Genomic DNA, 19,281 nt, shown 5'->3' on the forward strand with positions numbered 1-19,281 from the left:
AGCTATTGGGCTTCAACTGAGAAAAAAAGCAAAGGAGTAATAATTATTTCAGTCAAAGAGAAAACAAAAATAGATCTAATTAAAAGAATTAAGGAAATTATATCTTAATAAAAGACACTATATTGGCAAAAAATTAGAAAATGAAGGGATATTCCTTAATTGGAGAATGGCTGAACAAATTGTGGTATCTGATGGTGATGGAGTACTATTGTGCTATAAGGAATGATTGGAGGATTTCCATATGAAATGGAAAGACCTCCAGGAATTGATGCAGAGTGAAATGAGCAGAACCAGAACATTGTACACAGAGCCTCATATATTGTGGCACAATCAAATGTAATAGGCTTTGCTACTAATAGCAATGCAATGACTCAGGACAATTCTGAGGGACTTATGAGAAAGAACACTATCCACTAGATAACACTATCCAAAGAAAGAACTGTGGAAGCAGAAACACAGAAGAAAAACATAGGATTGATCACAAGTTTCGATGGGGATATGATTGGGGTTTTGGCTTTAAAAGAACACTCAATTGCAAATATGAATACTATGAAAAAAGGTTTTGCACAGTGATACATGTATAACCCAGTGGAACTGCAAATCAGCTCGAGGAAGGGAGAGGGAAGAGGGAAGGGAAAGAACATGAATCTTGTAACCATGGGAAAATATTCTAAATAAATTAATAATTTTTTAAATGGTACTATAGAAACAATGAAGTAATTTCAATACTTAACATATATGCACCAAATGGTATAGGCTCCAAAGGTTTAAAATAGAAACTAAATGAATTGATGGAGGAAAGAAACACTAAAACTAAACTAGAGGGAGGACCTCAACTTTCCTCTCTCAGAACTAGATAAATCTAACCAAAAAATAAGCAAGAAAAGAAAGTGAATGAAATTTTAGAAAAGTTAGATTTAATAGATATCTGGAAAAAACTGAATGGGAATGAAAAGGAATATATCTTCTTTTTCAGCTAAACATGGTATGTACACAAAAAATGACCATGTACTATGGTATAAAAACTTCACAACCAAATACAAAAAGTAGAAATAATAAATGCAATTTTTTCAGATCATGATGCAATAAAAATTATAATTAATCAGCATTCATAGAAAGACAAATTAGAAATTAACTAGAAACTAAACAATCTATTTCTTCAAAAGGACTGGGTCAAAGAACAAACTCCAGAAACAACTAATGATTTCATTAAAGAAAAAAGACAATGGGGAGGCAACAAATCAAAATTTGTGGGATAAAGCCGAAGAAGTATTCGGGGGAAATTTTATGTCCATGAATGTTTACATGTCAATAAAATCAGAGAAAAGAAGATCAAAGAATTGGGTATGCAACTAAAAAAAAAATTTAAAAAGAACAAATTAAAAATCCCCAATTAAAGACTAGATTGGAAATCCTTAAAATCAAGAGAAATTAACAAGAGAACTATTGAACTAATAAATAAGACTAGGAGTTGGTTTTATGAAAAATAAATAAAATACAGAGCACTGGTTAATTTGATTAAAAAGTATAGAAAATCAAATTACCACTATCAAAAATGAAAAGGTAAATTCACCTTCAATGAAAAGGAAACTAAAGCAATCATTAGGAGCTATTTTGCCCAATTATATAATAAATCTAATAATCTAGGTGAAATGGATTAATATTTACAAAAAATATAAATTGCCCAGATTAACAAAAGAGGAAATAGAAATATAATCCCATCTCAGAAAAAGAAATTAAAGCCATCAATGAACTCAATAAGAAAAAATCCTCAGGGCCAGATAGATTCACAAGTGACTTCTAGCAAACTTTTAAAGAACAATTAACCCCAATACTATATTAATCTATTTGGCAAAATAATCAAGAGTCTTACCAAATTCTTTTTATGACACAAATATAGTGCTAATATCTAAGGCAGGAAGTCCAAAAACAGAGAAAGAAAATTGCAGACCAATTTCCTTAATGAATATTGATGCAAAAATCTTAAATAAAATACTAGTAAAGAGACTACAGCAATATTATCAACAGAGCTGTTCACTATGGCCAGGTGGGATTTAGACCAGGAATACAAGGCTGGTTTAATTTTAGGAAAACTATCAGCATAGTTGACTATATCAATAACCAAACTAAGAGAAATCACATGATTATCTCAATAGATGTGAAAAAAGCATTCGACAAAATACAACACCCATTCCTATTAAAAAAGCTTTTTTTTTTTTTTTTTTTTTTTTTTTTTTTAAGGAATGAGTCTTTCCTTAAAATAATAAGTAGTATCTAATACCAACACCAAAATTATCATCTGCAATGGGGATAAATTAGAAACCTTCCCAATAAAATCAGGAGTGAAGCAAGAATTATCTATTATCACTATTGTTATTTAATATTGTACTAGAAATGTTAGCTGTATCAATAAGAGAAGAAAAAGAATTGAAGGCATTAAAGTAGGCAATGCGGAAATGAAACTATCACTCTTTGCAGATGATATGATGGCATATTTAGAGAATCCTAGAGAATCAACTAAAACCTAGCTGAAAAAATTAATAACTTTAGCAAAGTTGTAGGATACAAAATAAACCCACATAAATCATCAACATTTCTATATATTACCAGCAAAGTCTGGCAGCAAGAAATAGAAAGAAAAATTTCATTCAAAATAACTTTAGACAATATAAAATACTTGGGAATCTATTTGCCAAGACAAACACAGGAATTAAATGAAGACAATTACAAAACAATTTTTGCACAAATAAAGTAAGGTCTAAACAACTAAAAAAACACTCATTGCTCATGGGTAGGCCTAGCTAATATAATAAAAATGACAATCCTACCTAAATTGATTTATTTATTCAGTGCCATACCAAACAAATTACCAAAAAACTATTTTTACAAAACTAGAAAAAATAACAACAAAATTCATCTGGAAGAACCAACGGTTAATAATAATAAGGTTAAGTAATAATAAGTAATAAGGTTAAGAATATCAAGGCAATTAATGAAGAAAAATGTGATCAAAGGCAGCCTAGCAACACCAGATCTCAAATCTGCACTTTAAAGCAATCATCATCAAAACGATCTGGTACTAGCTTAAAAATAGAATGGTCAATAGACTAGATTAGGAGTAAATGACCATAGCAATCTAGTGTTTGATAAATGCAAAAACCCCAGCTTTGGGGATAAGAACAATTTGACAAAAACTGCTGCAAAAACAGTATGGCAAAAATTAGGTATAGACCAATACCTCACACACCAAGATGAGGTCAAAATGGGTACATGATTTAGACATAAAGGGGGATGCTATAAATAAATTAAGCGAACACAGAATAATTTACCTGTCAGATCTATGGAGAAGGGAAAAATTAATGACTGAACAACAGAAAGAGAATATTACATGATGTAAAATGAATAACTTTGACTGTTACATTTAAAAGTTTTTGTACAAACAAAACCAATGTAATCAAGATTAGAAGAAAAACAACTGGAAAATTTTTCCATAAAAATTTCTCTGATAAAAGTCTTATTTCTCAAATATGTAAAGAACTAAGTCAAATTTATAAGAATACAAATTATTGCCCAGTTGACAAACGGTCAAAGGATAGTATTACTCAGTTTTCAGATAAAAAAAAAGTCAAAGCTACTAATAATCATACGAAAAAATGTTCTAAATCCTTCTTTATTGGAGAAACAAAAATTAAAACAATTCTGAGGTGCCACCTCACAACTATCAGATTGGCCAATATGACAGTAAAGGAAAGTTATAAATGCTGGAGGGGATGTGGCAAAATTGGGACACTTAATGCATTGTTGGTGAAGTTGTGAACTGATCCAACCATTCTGGAAGGCAATTTGCAACTATGTCCAAAGGGCTATAAAATAATACATACCTTTTGATCCAGTAATACCACTACTAGGTCTATATATCAAAGAGATTGAAAAAAAAGGAGAAAGGAACTACTTATATAAAAATATTTATAGTAGCTCTTTTTGTGGTGGCAAAGAATTGGAAACTGAAGAGCTGTCCATCAATTAGGGAATGGCTTATAAACTGTAGTATTATGATGGTGATGGAATACTACTGTGTTGTAAGAAATGATGAATAGGATGATGTCAAAAAGAGCTAGAAAGATCTATACAAATTGATGAAGAATGAAATAAGCAGAACCAGGAGAGCAATGTACACAGTAACAGCAATATTACAGAATGATCAACTGGGATAGACTAAGCTACTTCCAGCAACACAATAATCCAGGACAATTCTGAGGAACTCATGACAAAGAATACTATGTACCTCTAGAGAAAGAACTGTTGGACTTAGAATGCAGAACAAAGCATGCGATTTCACATTAGTTTTTTTGGATTTTTGTTTTGGGGTTTTGGTTTTATGTGATTATTCTCTAACAAAAATGATCAATATGAAAATAATGTTTTGCATGATAATACCAGTAAACTCAGATCAAATTGCTTGCCAGTTCAAGGAGTGGAGAGAGAAGGAAGGGAGAGAGACAATTTGGATGATATAACTTCAGAAAATTTATGTGGAAATTTGTTATTACATGTAACTGGTAAAGTAAAATAACTTTAGGGGCAGCTGGGTAGCTCAGTGGAGTGAGAGTCAGGCCTAGAGACAGGAGGTCCTAGGTTCAAAACCCAGCCTCAGCCACTTCCCAGCTGTGTGACCCTGGGCAAGTCACTTGACCCCCATTGCCCACCCTTACCACTCTTCCACCTATGAGACAATATACCAAAAGTACAAGGGTTTAAAAAAAAAAGTAAAATAACTTTATAATTAAATTAATAAATGAAAATTCTTTAAAAGAACATGGCTAACGTGGACATTTGTTTTTCAGGACAATACATATTTGTAATCATTTTTATTCTTCATGATTTTCACTGGGTAGGGAATGAAGTAGAGGAAGGGAGATAATTTGGAACTTAGAAAAGAATCTCTGCGTGTAAAGAAAATCCAAATGTAACAGCAGAATTTCTATACATCGCCAAAACCATTCCCATCAGAATCAGACCTCCTGGAGGGCTGGGGCTGATTTTGCCTTTCCTTGTGCTGTTAATGCTAGGTCTGCCTCAAGAGCCTAATAAAATCTTGCTGGCTTGAATACCAATAAAACCAAGCAGGATGAGAGAAAAAGAGAAATTATACTTAAATAACTAGAGAACATATAAAATACTTGAGAATCTATCTGTCATGACACACAGAGGAACTAAATCAAAGCAACTACAAAATACAGAAGTACTGACCTAAATAAATGGAAAAATAGTAACTGTTCATGGTTAGCTAGGCCAATATAATGAAAATGAAAATTTCATCTAAAATAAAGTACTTGTTCAATATAAATCTGATAGCAATCAAGATACCAGATAGAGATCTGGTAACAATCAAATTACCAAAGGATTATGCTAAAGAGCTAGAAAAAATAATATGAAATTCATCTAGAAGAACAAAAAGGTGAAGAATTTCAGAGGAATTTTTTTCCAGTGAGAAAAAAGGGAGCCTAGCCATATCAGATACAAACTATACACAGAGCAATATTAAAACTACTTCGTACTGGTTAAGAAATAGAGGGGTTAATCAGTGAAGCATATATAGTACACAACATAGAGAAATTAATTAAGTCAGTAGTTTAGTGTTTGATAAACTCAAAGATCCCAACTACTGGATTAAGAACTTGCTTTTTGATAAAAACTGCTAAGAAAACTGAAAATCAGTTTGGCATAAACTAGGTATAGAGCAAAAATTCACATCATATACCAAGATAAGCTCCAAATAGTGACCAGTTAGACATAAAAGATGACATCCTAAATAAAATAGAAGAGCAAAGAAGAAATTACCTATCAGATCTATGGGTAGCAGAAACATTCTTAAGCAAACAAACAAAATAGACAACTTTGATACATAAAATATAAAAGGATTTGCACAAACAAATCCTTAGAAGGGAAACAGTAAATATTTAATAAATGCTTTTCACTCATTCACACACTCCAGAACTAAGTTCACACCATTTATGGGTCATTGCATATTGTCTTATACTGTCATTATTTACCATATCTTGTTTCCCTAATAAGTTTGTAAATTTATTTTTAAAAATGTGTTGTATACACTCTCCAAATTGTTCACAGAAGTTTAATAAAATATCAACCAAATGGCAGGAGTTGTGAACAGACACATTAATAAATTGTTAGTGGAGTTATGAACTTGTTTAAACCATTCTGGAAATAAATGTGCAATTATCAGTCAATAATTATAAAAATAAAGTGCCTAAAATGTCTATATCCCAAGGAAGACAATGACATAAAAAAAGGCTTCATATATACAAAAAAATATTTATAGCAGCAACTTTTGCAATAGCAAAGAACTGTGTGGAGGGGAAAAGGTATTTGTCAAATAATTAGAGAATATTTAAATAAGTTGTATATGAATATGATAGAATATTATTCTGCCATAAGAAACTATAAATATGATTATTAAAACAGAGAATGGAAAGATTTATATAAATTGATGCAAAGTAAAGTTACCAGAACCAGAAAAATAATATTCAAAATGACATCAATGTAAACAGAAAGCACAATCTCCACACAACCATCAAACATATAAAGGCCAAGATTGACCCCAAAGAACAGATTTAAGAAAACACTTCCTCCCTGCTACTCTGCTAAGGTGGGGGCTGATGGATATTAAATATATAATATCACATTTTTAATGTATTAATTGATTTTCTTTAATATTTTCCCTTCTTTTTAAAAAAAAGTATTTGTTATAAGAGATATTTCTGGGCCAGGAAGGAGGGATGTAAGAGGAAATGTAGAAAATGTAAAAAACAAATTACATCAGTAATAACTTTTTTTTTAATGTTTTCCAAGTCAATGAAATCCAGAAATTCATGAATAGTTTCTCTTGCTGACCAATTGTCATGTTGATCTCTAATTATAATCACTTCGAAAACTTCACAACATCCAGATTAGTGACATCAAAACCAAAGACAACCTGTCATGATGGCAAGCTAGCCATATCTGTTAGCCATGTTACTCCCAAGCAAAGAGTAGCAATATAGAATGTTCTTGCTCACAGCTCAAAACCCTTGTTTCAACATTCTGTGCTGATCCTCAAAACCAGAGGAGCTGATGGAAGAAATGAGAACAAAACCACTATTCATATCAGAGTAAATGAAGGCATGTTTTAGGTTTAGACAAAAGGCTTTTGTTTTTGTTGCATGGAAATAAATATCCAGCAGGTTTTATTAGAAAATTATCTATGCCCAGAAATACATTTCTAAGATCACCTCATGCAAAGAGACTAAATAATGAGTTTTGTTATTGGCAAATAAAATACCTTGGTTACCTACACCATCCAGGAAAGCAAGTTTTAAATCTGAATCCCACCCTTCAAATGTATTTGATGAAAGAATCTCCCTGGGGCCATGGTGGTGAACCTATGGCACAACAGGTGCCAGAGGGAGCACTCAGAGCCCTCTCTGTGGGCACACGTGCTGTTGCCTCAACACAGAGATTGCCAGAGTTCATTACTAGAAAGCCAGAGGGATGCAGAGTTGGACTGCTCCCCTCCCCCTCTCCACATGGGCTTGATGACATTTTTTTAAGGGGAAAAAAAAACAAAGTTTTGTTTTTTTATTTTTATATAGAATATTTTTCCAGGGTTACATACTTCATCATCCCCTCCCTCTTCCCCCCTCCCAAAGCCAACAAGCAATTCCACTGGGTTATACGTGTATCACTGTTCAAAACCTATTTCTATGTTATTCATATTTGCAGTAGAGCGATCCTTTAATATCAGAACCTTAATCACATCCCTATCGCACTATGTGGTCAATCATATGTTTTTCCTCTGCATTTCTGCTCCCACAGTTCTTTCTCTGGATATGAATAGCATCTTTCTCATAAGTCCCTCAGGATTGTCCTGGGTCATTGCATTGCTGCTAGTAGAGAAGTCAGTTACATTCTATTGTGCTACAATGTATCCGTCTCTGTGTTACAATGTTCTCCTGGTTCTATTCCTTTCACTCTGCATCAGTTCCTGGAGGTCGTTCCAGTTGTTTTTTTTTTAAACATTTATTAATATTTATTTTTTAGAAAAGTTAACATGGTTACATAATTCATGCTCTTACTTTCCCCTTCACCCCCCCCAACTCCCCCACCCATGGCTGATGCGCATTTCCACAGGTTTTAACATGTGTCATTGATCACGACCTATTTCCATATTATCGATAGTTGCATTGGTGTGGTCGTTTCGAGTCTACATCCTCAATCATGTCCGCCTCAACCCATGTGTTCAAGCAGTTGCTTTTCTTCTGTGTTTCTCCCCACAGTTCTTCCTCTGAGTGTGGGTAGCATCTTTTCCATAAATCCCTCAGAATTGTCCTGGGTCATTGCATTGCTGCCAGTACAGAAGTCCATTACATTCGATTTTACCACAGTGTATCCGTCTCTGTGAACAATGTTTTCCCAGCTCTGCTCCTTTCACTCTGCATCAATTCCTGGAGGTCTTTCCAGTTCACATGGAATTCTCCTGAGGACATTTCTCACATCAGTTGCCCCTATAAAAAGTTCACTGTCCTAGGGGAAACTGACCCTCCATGACATCTGTTTTTCTCCCAAAAGCAGAAACCGAAAAGAGTTTCTAAAAGTCTTTAGGGAGAGGCAGAGCCAAGATGGCAGCTTAGTAGCAGGAAAAACTTGGGAGCTGCTCAGAAATTTCCTCCAAACCAATCATTACAAAGCATCTCAAAAGAACAGAGGTCAAAACAGGACAAGTAAAGGGGCTCTTCCACTGGACAGAGCATGGAAGGTAGGCAGAGAGAAAGGATTCCCATGCTATAAGGGGGCAAAACTGCATAAGGGATATCCCTCCCCCTACTCAGCGTGTCAGTGAGAACCAGGGCTAGGCAAGTCTCCAAATTCTTGGGGGAGGCTAAAAGCACCACAAACTCACCCCTGAGGGCAGTGCCAGACCTGGGCAGTGAGACTTGGGGAATAGCAGGGAGCTCACTCCCACACAGCAGCAGCAGCAGCAGCAGCAGCAGCTGAAGAAGATAGCCTCAGGGCAAAATTTGGTACAGTGTGCTATACACTACAGACCCACCCTTCAAAATACCAGCCACAGGAGGTGGGGCTTAAAGTGGCAACAGCAACAGAGGAAGATAGCCTCAGGGCAAAATGCTCTGAAGCACTGCTACACAAAAAACACCACAGATCTACCTGCCCTCACTCAGGCCTCTGACAGGGAAGGGAAGATAATCCCAAGGCATAGCCCTGTGAGACAGAAACTAAGACAGCAATGACCACCAACATGCAGGAATCAAAATCCTCCAATGGGAAAAAGAATAAACAGCAAAAAAAAGCTCTTGACCCTGGAAAATTTCTATGGAGAAAAAGAACAAAATAAAGAAGCAAGGAAGAGAGTGAGAAACAAACAAACATATGCAAACTCCCACCCAAAAAATGGAAACTGGTCACACAAGCTCTGGAGGAACCCAAAAAGGAGTTCAAGAACCAAATAAGAAAGATAGAAAAAATGGGAAGAAAAGTGGGAAAAAGAAATAAAAGTAATGCAAATAGCTTAAATGGAAAGAGGCACAAAAATCAAATGAAGTAATAAACAAATGAGAGAGCAGAATTGACCTGCTGGAAGCCATGAAAAACAGGATGGACCAAACCGAAAAGGAAAATCAAAAGATCATAGCAGAAAAACAGTCTTTAAAGACTAGAATTGGGCAAGAAGAAGTTAATGATCTCATGAGACAGCAAGAAATAATAAAGCAAAATCAAAAGAATGCAAAGATAGAAGGAAACAAGAAATATCTCATTGAAAAGACAACTGGCCTGGAAAACAGATCAGGACAGATAATCTGAGAATTATTGGACTATCTGAAAGTCTGGAACCAAAAAAAAAAAAGGGCCTGGACATTACTATATTTCAAGAAATTATCCAAGAAGGCTACCCTGATATTCTTGAACAAGAAGGCAAAGAAAAAACACTGGAAACGGCTAGAAAGAAACAATTCAGATATCAAGGAGCACCAGTCAGCATTACATGGGATCTGGCAGCTTCCACACTAAAGGACCACAAGGCTTGGAATATGATATTAAGGAAGGCAAGAGAATTGAGTCTACAACCAAGAATCACCTACCAATCAAAACTGACTATATACTTTCAGGGGAAAGTATGGGCATTTAATAAAAATGAAAGAGTTCCAAGCATTCCTAAAGAAACAACCAGAACTAAAGAGAAAATTTGATGTCCAAATACAAAATTCAAGAGAACCATAAAAAGGTAAACAAGAAAGAGAAAAAAAATTTAAGAGCTTCAATAAGGTCAAATTGATTATATTCCAATAATGAAAAATTATATCTGTTAACTCTTATAGCTGGAGGCAGCTAGGTGGCTCAGGAGATTGAGAGCCAGGCCTAGAGACAGGAGATCCTAGGTTCAAATCTGACCTCAGACACTTCCCAGCTGTGTGACCCTGGGCAAGTCACTTGACCCCCATTGCCTAGCCCTTATCACTCTTCTGACTTGGAGCCAATACACAGTACTGACTCCAAGATGGAAGGTAAGGGTTTAAAAAAAAACTGTTTTCATGATCATAATAGATTAAGAAATATACATAGGCAGAAGTTGTCGTATTATGCTATTTAGGATGATACGTTAAAAAAATTAGAGGGGAAAAAAGGGATTGTACTAAGAGAAAATTGAAGGATGAGGTAAAATGGGGTAAATTATACCACAGAAAGAAGCACACTGGGTGGGGGAAAATACTATTATAAGAACAGAAGGAAGAGAGTGGTGACAGGTAATAATAATTAAACTTTACTCTCAGTGGAATTGGTTCAGAGAGGGAAGAATATCCAGATTCATTGAGGTATAAAATTCTATCTTACTCTATAAAGAAGTAGAAAGGGAATAAGGAAGGTGGGAAGTATTAAAAGGGAGGGAAAAGTTGGTAGTGGGGTGACCAAAAGATCCTAAAGAGAAAAAGGAGGGGGAATAAGAAGAAGGGGGGTTAAGAAGGAAAGTAAAATAAGGGTGGTGAAAAGGAAGACTGATTAAAACTCTTTAGGGTAGCTTTTCCTCAACTACTACAAGCTCTATAAATTTTAATAATGTGAAACAACTTCCATTTTTGCACCCCATTTCTTCTTACTAAATCGTATTAGTATAATTATTAGCCAGAGGAGGAGGGTGGAATAAAAGTGAGAGAGTGAAAAATGAAGAGTCTAATTCACTTCCCTCTTAGCCTTCCTTGTTCAGTTAACTAGCTGGGAGATTCGGACCTAAGAAACAGAAAGGAAAGAGGTAAGTGTACAGTCTACTCACTTATTGCCTGCCTGGGAGCAGAGAACAACAGCTCTATTTAATTTTTGAGGCTATATTGGCCTTAAAACAAAAAAGGCTCCAACTCCTTCCTCCAATCACAAAAAAAGGAGGGGCCATTACCATAATGCCAAGTATCTTTTTTTAACCTAATTATGGTTTTATGATATATTTTACTACATATAGTTTGACTTTATTTCACTCTTGTTTTGGCTCAGCTCTTTAATAGCAGTTGTAAGAGGGAAGCAAAATTAAATTTAAAAAGACAATTTTTGTACAATACTTACCATTCTTTTTTTATTTTAATTTTATTTTCCCAATTATGTGTGAAACAATTTTTAACTTTCTTTTAATGTTTAGTTCCAATTTTTTTTCTTCCTCCCTTCCTCTCTCCTTTAGAAGATAAGCCATTTGATATAGCTTATATATGTACAGTCACGCAAAGCATATTTCCATACTATGCATGTAAAAGAAAATAGAGATTGAAGAATACTTACCTATTCTTGAAGAACAACTTAATGCAAAGTCTCAGGAAAGAAAGTAAAGTGGAAAACATGTTGCCCCACAAATTTCTGACTTCAAGGGCCTTCCAATACAGTCTGATTCAATACTTTTGAATGAAAGAAATGGGGAGAAGGGGAAGACAGATAGGTGGTTCAGGAGGAAGATTTGATTAAAGACTACAGATGGATACAATGATATCAGTCCTTACTCTTCTGTTCCAGAACTACATATGCTGGGAAGTATCAGAGAATTTTTTCTTAACATATTTATTTTTATAAGCACGTTATTATCTTTATCTTTCACTGCCCACCCCATGAAAGCCTTCATAGAATTGATCAATCTGGCCAAATACCTCTCTTGTGAGAGACCCTCCCTCTCTGGGCTCTAGGCATCTCCATTGGTCTTTGTGGCACCACTACCCAACTGGAATGCTTTCCTTCTTCACATCCCTGCTGACTGGTTTCCCTGGCCTCCTACTCAAATTTCACTTTCTGCAGGAAGCCTTCCCCAATCTCTCTTAACTAGGGCTTTCTCTTCTCTTTTGATGACTGCCTACTTCTGGATTTGTACATATTTGTTTGCTTATTTTCCCCATTAGAAAGTAAGCTCCTTGTGGGGAGGGATTGTCTTTTGCCTCTTTTTGCATCCACAATGCCTGGAGCAGTACCTGGCACATAGCAGGTGTTTAATAAATGTCTGACATTTTCCATATCCAAAAATGGATGTCTTTCTCTACATTCTAAGCTCATCACTTCTTGGGCAGGAGGAACTTTGTCCTCTGTCCTCTAAACTCACAATTTACCACTGCACCAATTTGAATTCTTAAGTCTCTCGGAGCAGTTTTGTTCTAAAATGTTGTCATTGTAGAAAGTGTTCTTATCCCACTCACTTTCCTCTGCATTAGCTCAGAGGTCTTCTCTGTTTCCTCTGAAACTGTCCATTTTGTCATTTCTCATGGCATAAAAAAAGTCTACATTCACATACCATAAATTTAGTTATCCCTCAAGGGAAGGGTACCCCCATATTTTCCAGATTGGGGTCATTGCCAAAAATGCTTCTATAGATATATTTGTACATAGAGGTCCTTTTCCTTTTGCTTTGATCTATTTAGAATACAGGTCAAGTGGTAGGTTGAGTCAAAGAGTGTGCTCAGTGAGTAACTTGCTGGATATCATTCCAAAATGCTTTCCAAAATGCTGAGCCAACTCACAGCCCCTGCCTCTACTCCTTGTGCCTAAGCTGTGCCTGTTTTCCTGCAGTTCCTCCAGTATTTGTTTTTTGGTTTTTTTATTTTGATATTTTCCCATAGTTACATAATTCATGTTCTTTCCCTCTCCCCCAAACCCCCCCTCAACCCCCTTAGCCGACACACAATTCCACTGGGTTTTACATGTATAGTTGATCAAGACCTAATTCCATATTATTGATAGTTGGACTAGAGTTATCATTTAGTGTCTACATGCCCAATACTATCCCCAACAGCCCATGTGTTCAAGCAGTTGTTTTTCTTCTCTGTTTTTCCTCCCACAGTTCTTCCTCTGAATGTGGCTCATTTTCTTTCTCATAAGTCCCTCAGCCTTGCTCTGGATCGTTGCATTGCTGCTAGTAGGGAAGTCCATTATGTTCGATTGTACCAGAGTGTATCAGTCTCTGTGTACAATGTTCTTAGTGATCCTCCTGTATTTGTCATTTTCCTCTCATCATATTTATCAATCTGATAGCTATGAAGTGAAACCTGAGAATTGTTTTAATATACATTTCTCAAACTATCAGCGATTTGGAGCATTTGATTTCTTCCTTTGAGAACTACTTATTCATATCCTCTGACCATTTATGAACTGGGGAATGGCTGTTAACTCTCAGAAATTTAGGTTAGTTCCTTATCTATCTCTTGGATAGGAAATCTTTATCAGAGAAACTTGTTGCAATGATTTTTCCCAGTTAACTTGTTTCCCTTTTAATTTTATTACAATTGTTCATACAAAAAACATTTTAATTGTATATTATCAAAACTGTCATTATCTCTTCTGAAAAGCCTATCACTCTTTCAGTCCTGATCTAAAGAGAAAACGCTCTTAAGGCTGAAACTGTGAACCCATTTAAGATGTGCCATAAGGGCAGCTGGGTAGCTCAGAGGATAGACAGCCAGGCCTGAAGTCAGAAGGTCCTGGGTTCAGATACGGTCTCAGACTCTTCCTAGCTGTGTGACCCTGGGCAAGTCACAACTCCAATTGCCTAGCCCTTGTCACTCTTCTGTTAGAATTGATACTAAGATAGAAAGTAAGGGTTAAAAAAGAACAGGTGTAGGGGGCAGCTGGGTAGCTCAGTGGATTGAGAGCCAGGTCTAGAGATGGGAGGTCCTGGGTTCAAATCTGGCCTCAGACACTTCCCAGCTGTGTGACCCTGGGCAAGTCACTCTTCTGCCTTGGAGCCAATATACAATATTAACTCCAAGACAGAAGGTAAGGGTTTTAAAAAATAAATGAAGGGAAGGGAAGGGAAGGGAAGGGAAGGGAAGGGAAGGGAAGGGAAGGGAAGGGAAGGGAAGGGAAGGGAAGGGAAGGGAAGGGAAGGGAAGGGAAGGGAAGGGAAGGGAAGGGAAGGGAAGGGAAGGGAAGGGAAGGGAAGGGAAGGGAAGGGAAGGGAAGGGAAGGGAAGGGAAGGGAAGGGAAGGGAAGGGAAGGGAAGGGAAGGGAAGGGAAGGGAAGGGAAGGGAAGGGAAGGGAAGGGAAGGGAAGGGAAGGGAAGGGAAGGGAAGGGAAGGGAAGGGAAGGGAAGGGAAGGGAAGGGAAGGGAAGGGAAGGGAAGGGAAGGGAAGGGAAGGGAAGGGAAGGGAAGGGAAGGGNGACGGGAGGGGAGGGAAGATGTCACAATGGAATGAAATCAGAACATGAACACTCACAGTGCTCTGTGGTCAAGGCCAACATGAACACTGCTTTGGTCCAACAGCATTAAACTACCTTTCTTCCCAAGCTCCTTAGCCTTAGGAGAGAGCACAGAGTGCACCCAGCACGTTTACATTAGGAAGCAGATGGGCTCCGTATCTTGGCCTATGAAAAGCTTATTTACAGTGTTGTACATTTCACGCTGTGATCTCATATCTGGAACCAGCTCTTTTCCCCATCTGCAAAGAACAACTGTTCTCATATGTGCATGAGGGAGCAAAGTTCTGGTGGTAAGGTCTCATGATGTCACACTTCAGCAGGAATCATTCACACATACTCAGGAATGAGAAATGCTATATTTATCAGGTTTGATTCATGGGCAAAGAAAGGGTCTTTCGATTTCCAGAGTCTGAGAAGTCTGTTGTGGTGCTCCCTCTCTCCATCCCCTGCTGTCAACCTCTCCACTTTCAGTCTTCCAGAGCTCTTTTTCTCTGAATGTATTTATTTCTTCCTCAGATGACAATTTCTTGAGCCCACCAGTGTCTTATGGAATCTGCCAGAGTGACCACAGCTAAGAGATGATCCCAGCATGGTCCAGGGTCAAAAGCACCAGACTTAGAACCAGGAGAAGCTGGGGCTGAATTTCACACTCAATACTTATTCCCTGTGTGACTGAGAGCAATTTCCTCCACCTTTGAGCCTCAGTTACATTGTTTATAAAATAGAGATATTTGTGACTCACCTCCTAGGGTTTCCAATTAGATAATGTATATGAAAAACTTTCTAAATTTTACTTTGCTAAAGAAATGTCAGATCTTGTTATTTCCCTAAAAGAAATTGGGAAGAAACTAAGGATCTGGCAGGAAGAGGTCTGGAATCAATACTAGCCTTCAGGTCAAAGCACTTTACTTCCACACAAAAACAACAAACTCTTAACCCCATGGGCACTCCATTGTGGAAAATTCTGGAGAGGGGATGAGAAGGGAGGCAGGTTAGCACCTGCTAAGTGAATGGACTTAGAACTTGGGCCATGATCTCATAGGAGAATTTTGGACATTCAAAAGAAAGACGAGGAGACTACGGTGACTTCTCTCCCTGGTGAGCTTGGATGACTCTTATGCACACACAGAAGCAGCAGGAGGCAAGTGAGGGTGGCCAACAGAACCACTCTGTTCCCCTACAATGTTTTACAAATAATTTGGAGCAATTCTGGATGAACTGTTCCCTCTCCAAAAGTATTTGTTGGGTTCCTATCTTCCCTATGTTTTGTTACCAAAGATTTCTGTCCAGAAATAAGGCATTTGTTTAATAATGGTGAGCTAAACTATATATGCAAAGGTTACACAAAATAATTTTTTTCAAAGTAGGGGTATTTTTGAAGTGCTTTTCTCTGCAGATCTCACAATATGATACAGGCACAATTTACCATTTGCCTGGGGAACAACCTAAAGAAAGTTATAGTCGGAAGGTCATTTAGTCTTATCCCCTCGCTTCCAGAGGAGGACCCAGAGGCCTAGAATGGGGAAGTTTTTGCCCAAGATCACATGACTAGAACCAGAGCCCATTTAAAACTCCTAAGCCAGGGTTCCTTTCATTCCATGAAGGAGGTATGAAGTTCACAAAGGAGTGGCCATTGCTATATTTCAAAGCCCTGAAGATAACCCAGCTCCTGCACTGGATCTCAGAGTACATGTGGCATATCTAAACACCAAGAACCACCACCATGTGCCAACTGAGTCTCTTGAGACTAACTCCAACAAGAAACCACATGAGTGTCTCTGGGCAAGGGTCTAAAGTCTGCCTTATACAAAATATCTGAGCTTGGGGCACAAGTGGTATCCAATGTCCATCAAGTAAAGATCCCTGCAGTCCACATACTAACTTATTCAATCTGGTTTGGGAAGCACCCTACAAGGTTGGGTCACATGCCCCCTGAGGGCTCTGGATTTGACAGCTCTGCTTTAAATAGACAAACCCCCTGACAAGCGCAGCCATCCTAAAAGAAGCCAACTCCTAAAGTGCTTCTAAGTCCAAGGACTGACCCTACCCAGAACTCCTCAAACTGAAAAAATGTTGTTGAGGTGAGGCAGTTCAGAGCTTCCCCTGACCAAAGCGGGAGAAAGAACAGTTGGCTAACAGGGGCCCTATTACCACTTGGACTGGCCACAGTCACCATATGGATAAATCATGTGGATTGTTGAATCAACCAACATTTATTATGTTTACCGAACATTCTCATACCGTGTCTTACACACCTGAATAAGTGTTCCTCTCTTCAGGCCAGCTGAAACATTCTCCTTAGACATGTAGGACTCAAAAACGTTCCTTTTCTTCCCCTGTGAATGCTTATTCAGCATCTTTCTGTCTCCTGGCGCTGACCCAGTTCCAGAGCAGCCAAGTGCATGGGGCACACCTAAGAACACAAAGCAGTCATCAATTCTTTTACCAGTCCAAGGTCATTACGCTCCTAAATCTCAGATCCTAACACCTTAGACATTCTCATTTTATTTAGATAGAAATATAAAAAATACGGCTTCCCCATTTCCCATGTAACCATTATAAAAAAATATGGACAGAGGCAACTGAACAAAACCAAGAGCGAACATGCCCATAGACTAGACTAGACTTTTAAATGAGCAGATTGGGAGAAATGTACTAAGGATGGGCTGACTCCTACATATGCAATATTTATTTCAATAAACCATAAATATCTATTACTAAAAGGCGTGGTATCATTTTCCTGGAGGAATATAACAACAAAGGCTATCCTAATAGAGAAGAGGTCACAAGAAGTCTGTAGCTTCCCTCCATCCTAGGAATTGCTCCCCCCTGGCCTGCCCCAGCTGTTGCTCATCAATGCCAACACCAACACCACCCCCACCCCCACTCCTACCACCACCAAACAACAACCACCACAGCCATCCCATCCCCCACTCCAGCTCAGAACAGCTGGATTCTACCTTTCGGAGTTCCCAGCTGCTTTGGGTGTATCTTGCAGTCCAAATGGCTCATAGTGTCAGCCTCCAAGAACTGCCTCTTCTTCCCCAGATTCGAAGGTGTACTACTCAGCTCAGAACCCTTTCGAGGCCGGCTCCCTGCAACCAAAGATGAAGCTGTCATTGCAGAACTCTAGGTTCCTCATTCTGTCGAAGGGGATGTAAAGCTCTTCCTAGGGTTCTTAACTAGGGGACAGGCTGGGGGAACACAAATGTCATTTTCTTTCAAGACCTGTGACATCTCCTCTCTCTCTGCTTCACAGCTAAAGGGCCTCTTTGGGCTTCACCTTTGGTTTCAATGGAAAATTGCTTTAAATGGAGCAAGCAAGAAGAATGCAAGAGTCTTAAGACATTGTAAGATACCCAATTTAACCTCTCAGGGGCTCAAACAGAAGGTCATGAGGCCCAGGAAAATGGTCTGAGCTCTTTCTTCATCCTACTCATCTCCAAACTTAAATCTAGACTCATCTGTCTATAAGCCCTAAGAAAGATAATCACAAAAGCTAATGCAGCCTGGAATCATTAATTGCCACCAATCTCTGCTTTGCAAGGGCCCTAGCCTTTGGAGTGAGGCCCACTCTTTTCTTCCATCCCTTCAGCTTGGACCAAACAGGAGGGAAGGGTATATATAGCTCTTACAGTTCATGTCAATTTTGTTCCATCGAGGGACTGGCATAGAAACAGAGTGGCTAACCCCCTGGCCTTCCACTTGGGTAGCAAATATGTCATCCCCACTGGCCACTGGCCCATGACCCAGGTATATAACTACAGGGTCAGCTCACTTTACCAGTAGATACATTAAGATTCCATTCTGAATAGCTGGTCCTAGAAATTTCTCACACATATACCCTTCCCAAATAAAACGTAATGTGTGTTTTTCAAATTCAGTTTTTAAGCTTTTAAGTAACACAGAAGAGAAGCTGAGTGCCCTAGAATAAAAAAGAAAGGGGGCTCTAGTAGGAGAAATTGAAGAGACAATCATCAAGGATGTACTTAACCTGAGGCAGAAAAGGAAAGAATCTACCAGGCTGAAACCCACAAAATATGGAGGGGAAGAGAAAAGGGGGGAAAAGCAAGACCCAGAGAGTCAACTGGCCTGAGATCAGAAATAAATGTAGAAACTGATGAATGCACCACTGGAAGCTGAACAGAGGTCAGACTGGGAACAGATGAAGAGCTACCTGAAAGAACTTCCACAATCTGGGATGCTCCATGTTTCATTACACTTAAGAAACAATCTGCATGAACTGAAGGAGATTTCACAGAGATGGTTTCTGAGCAGCAGCAAAGACAGGAAGCTGGTGGGCAGAAGAGGATATCCATGAAAGCTGAAAAAGTTATCAGAAAGATGAGAGAGGGCTGAGGGAAGAGGGAGAGACAGAGATCTAGGGTAAACAGTGGAGTTTGTTGTTGTTTAGTTGGTTTTTGTTGTTGTTTAGTCATTTAGTTGGATACAACTCTTCAAGACCCCATTTGGGATTTTCTTGACAAAGATACTCTGGAGTGGTTTGCCATTTCCTTCTCCAGTTTATTTTAAAGAGGAAGAAAATGAGGCAGA

The 19,281-nt window shown here is 38.0% G+C and overlaps 1 protein-coding gene across 2 annotated transcripts in view; it reads right to left on the minus strand.

The window, feature by feature from the left end:
• DIS3L2 (DIS3 like 3'-5' exoribonuclease 2) overlaps positions 1 to 17,758 on the minus strand; it is a 334,902-nt gene extending 317,144 nt beyond the window's left edge. For both annotated transcript variants that reach the window (XM_044673271.1, XM_044673272.1), the window contains exons 1-2: positions 17,688 to 17,758; positions 16,983 to 17,140 (exon numbers count right to left, since the gene is read on the minus strand). In XM_044673271.1, coding sequence (XP_044529206.1) covers positions 16,983 to 17,140; positions 17,688 to 17,739 — 210 coding nt within the window. In that variant the 5' untranslated portion in view covers positions 17,740 to 17,758. The remainder of the gene's footprint in view (positions 1 to 16,982; positions 17,141 to 17,687) is intronic.
• Positions 17,759 to 19,281: the final 1,523 nt, after the last annotated feature.

Source organism: Gracilinanus agilis, chromosome 4 (assembly GCF_016433145.1).
Source record: "Gracilinanus agilis isolate LMUSP501 chromosome 4, AgileGrace, whole genome shotgun sequence".
Lineage (NCBI taxonomy): Eukaryota > Metazoa > Chordata > Mammalia > Didelphimorphia > Didelphidae > Gracilinanus > Gracilinanus agilis.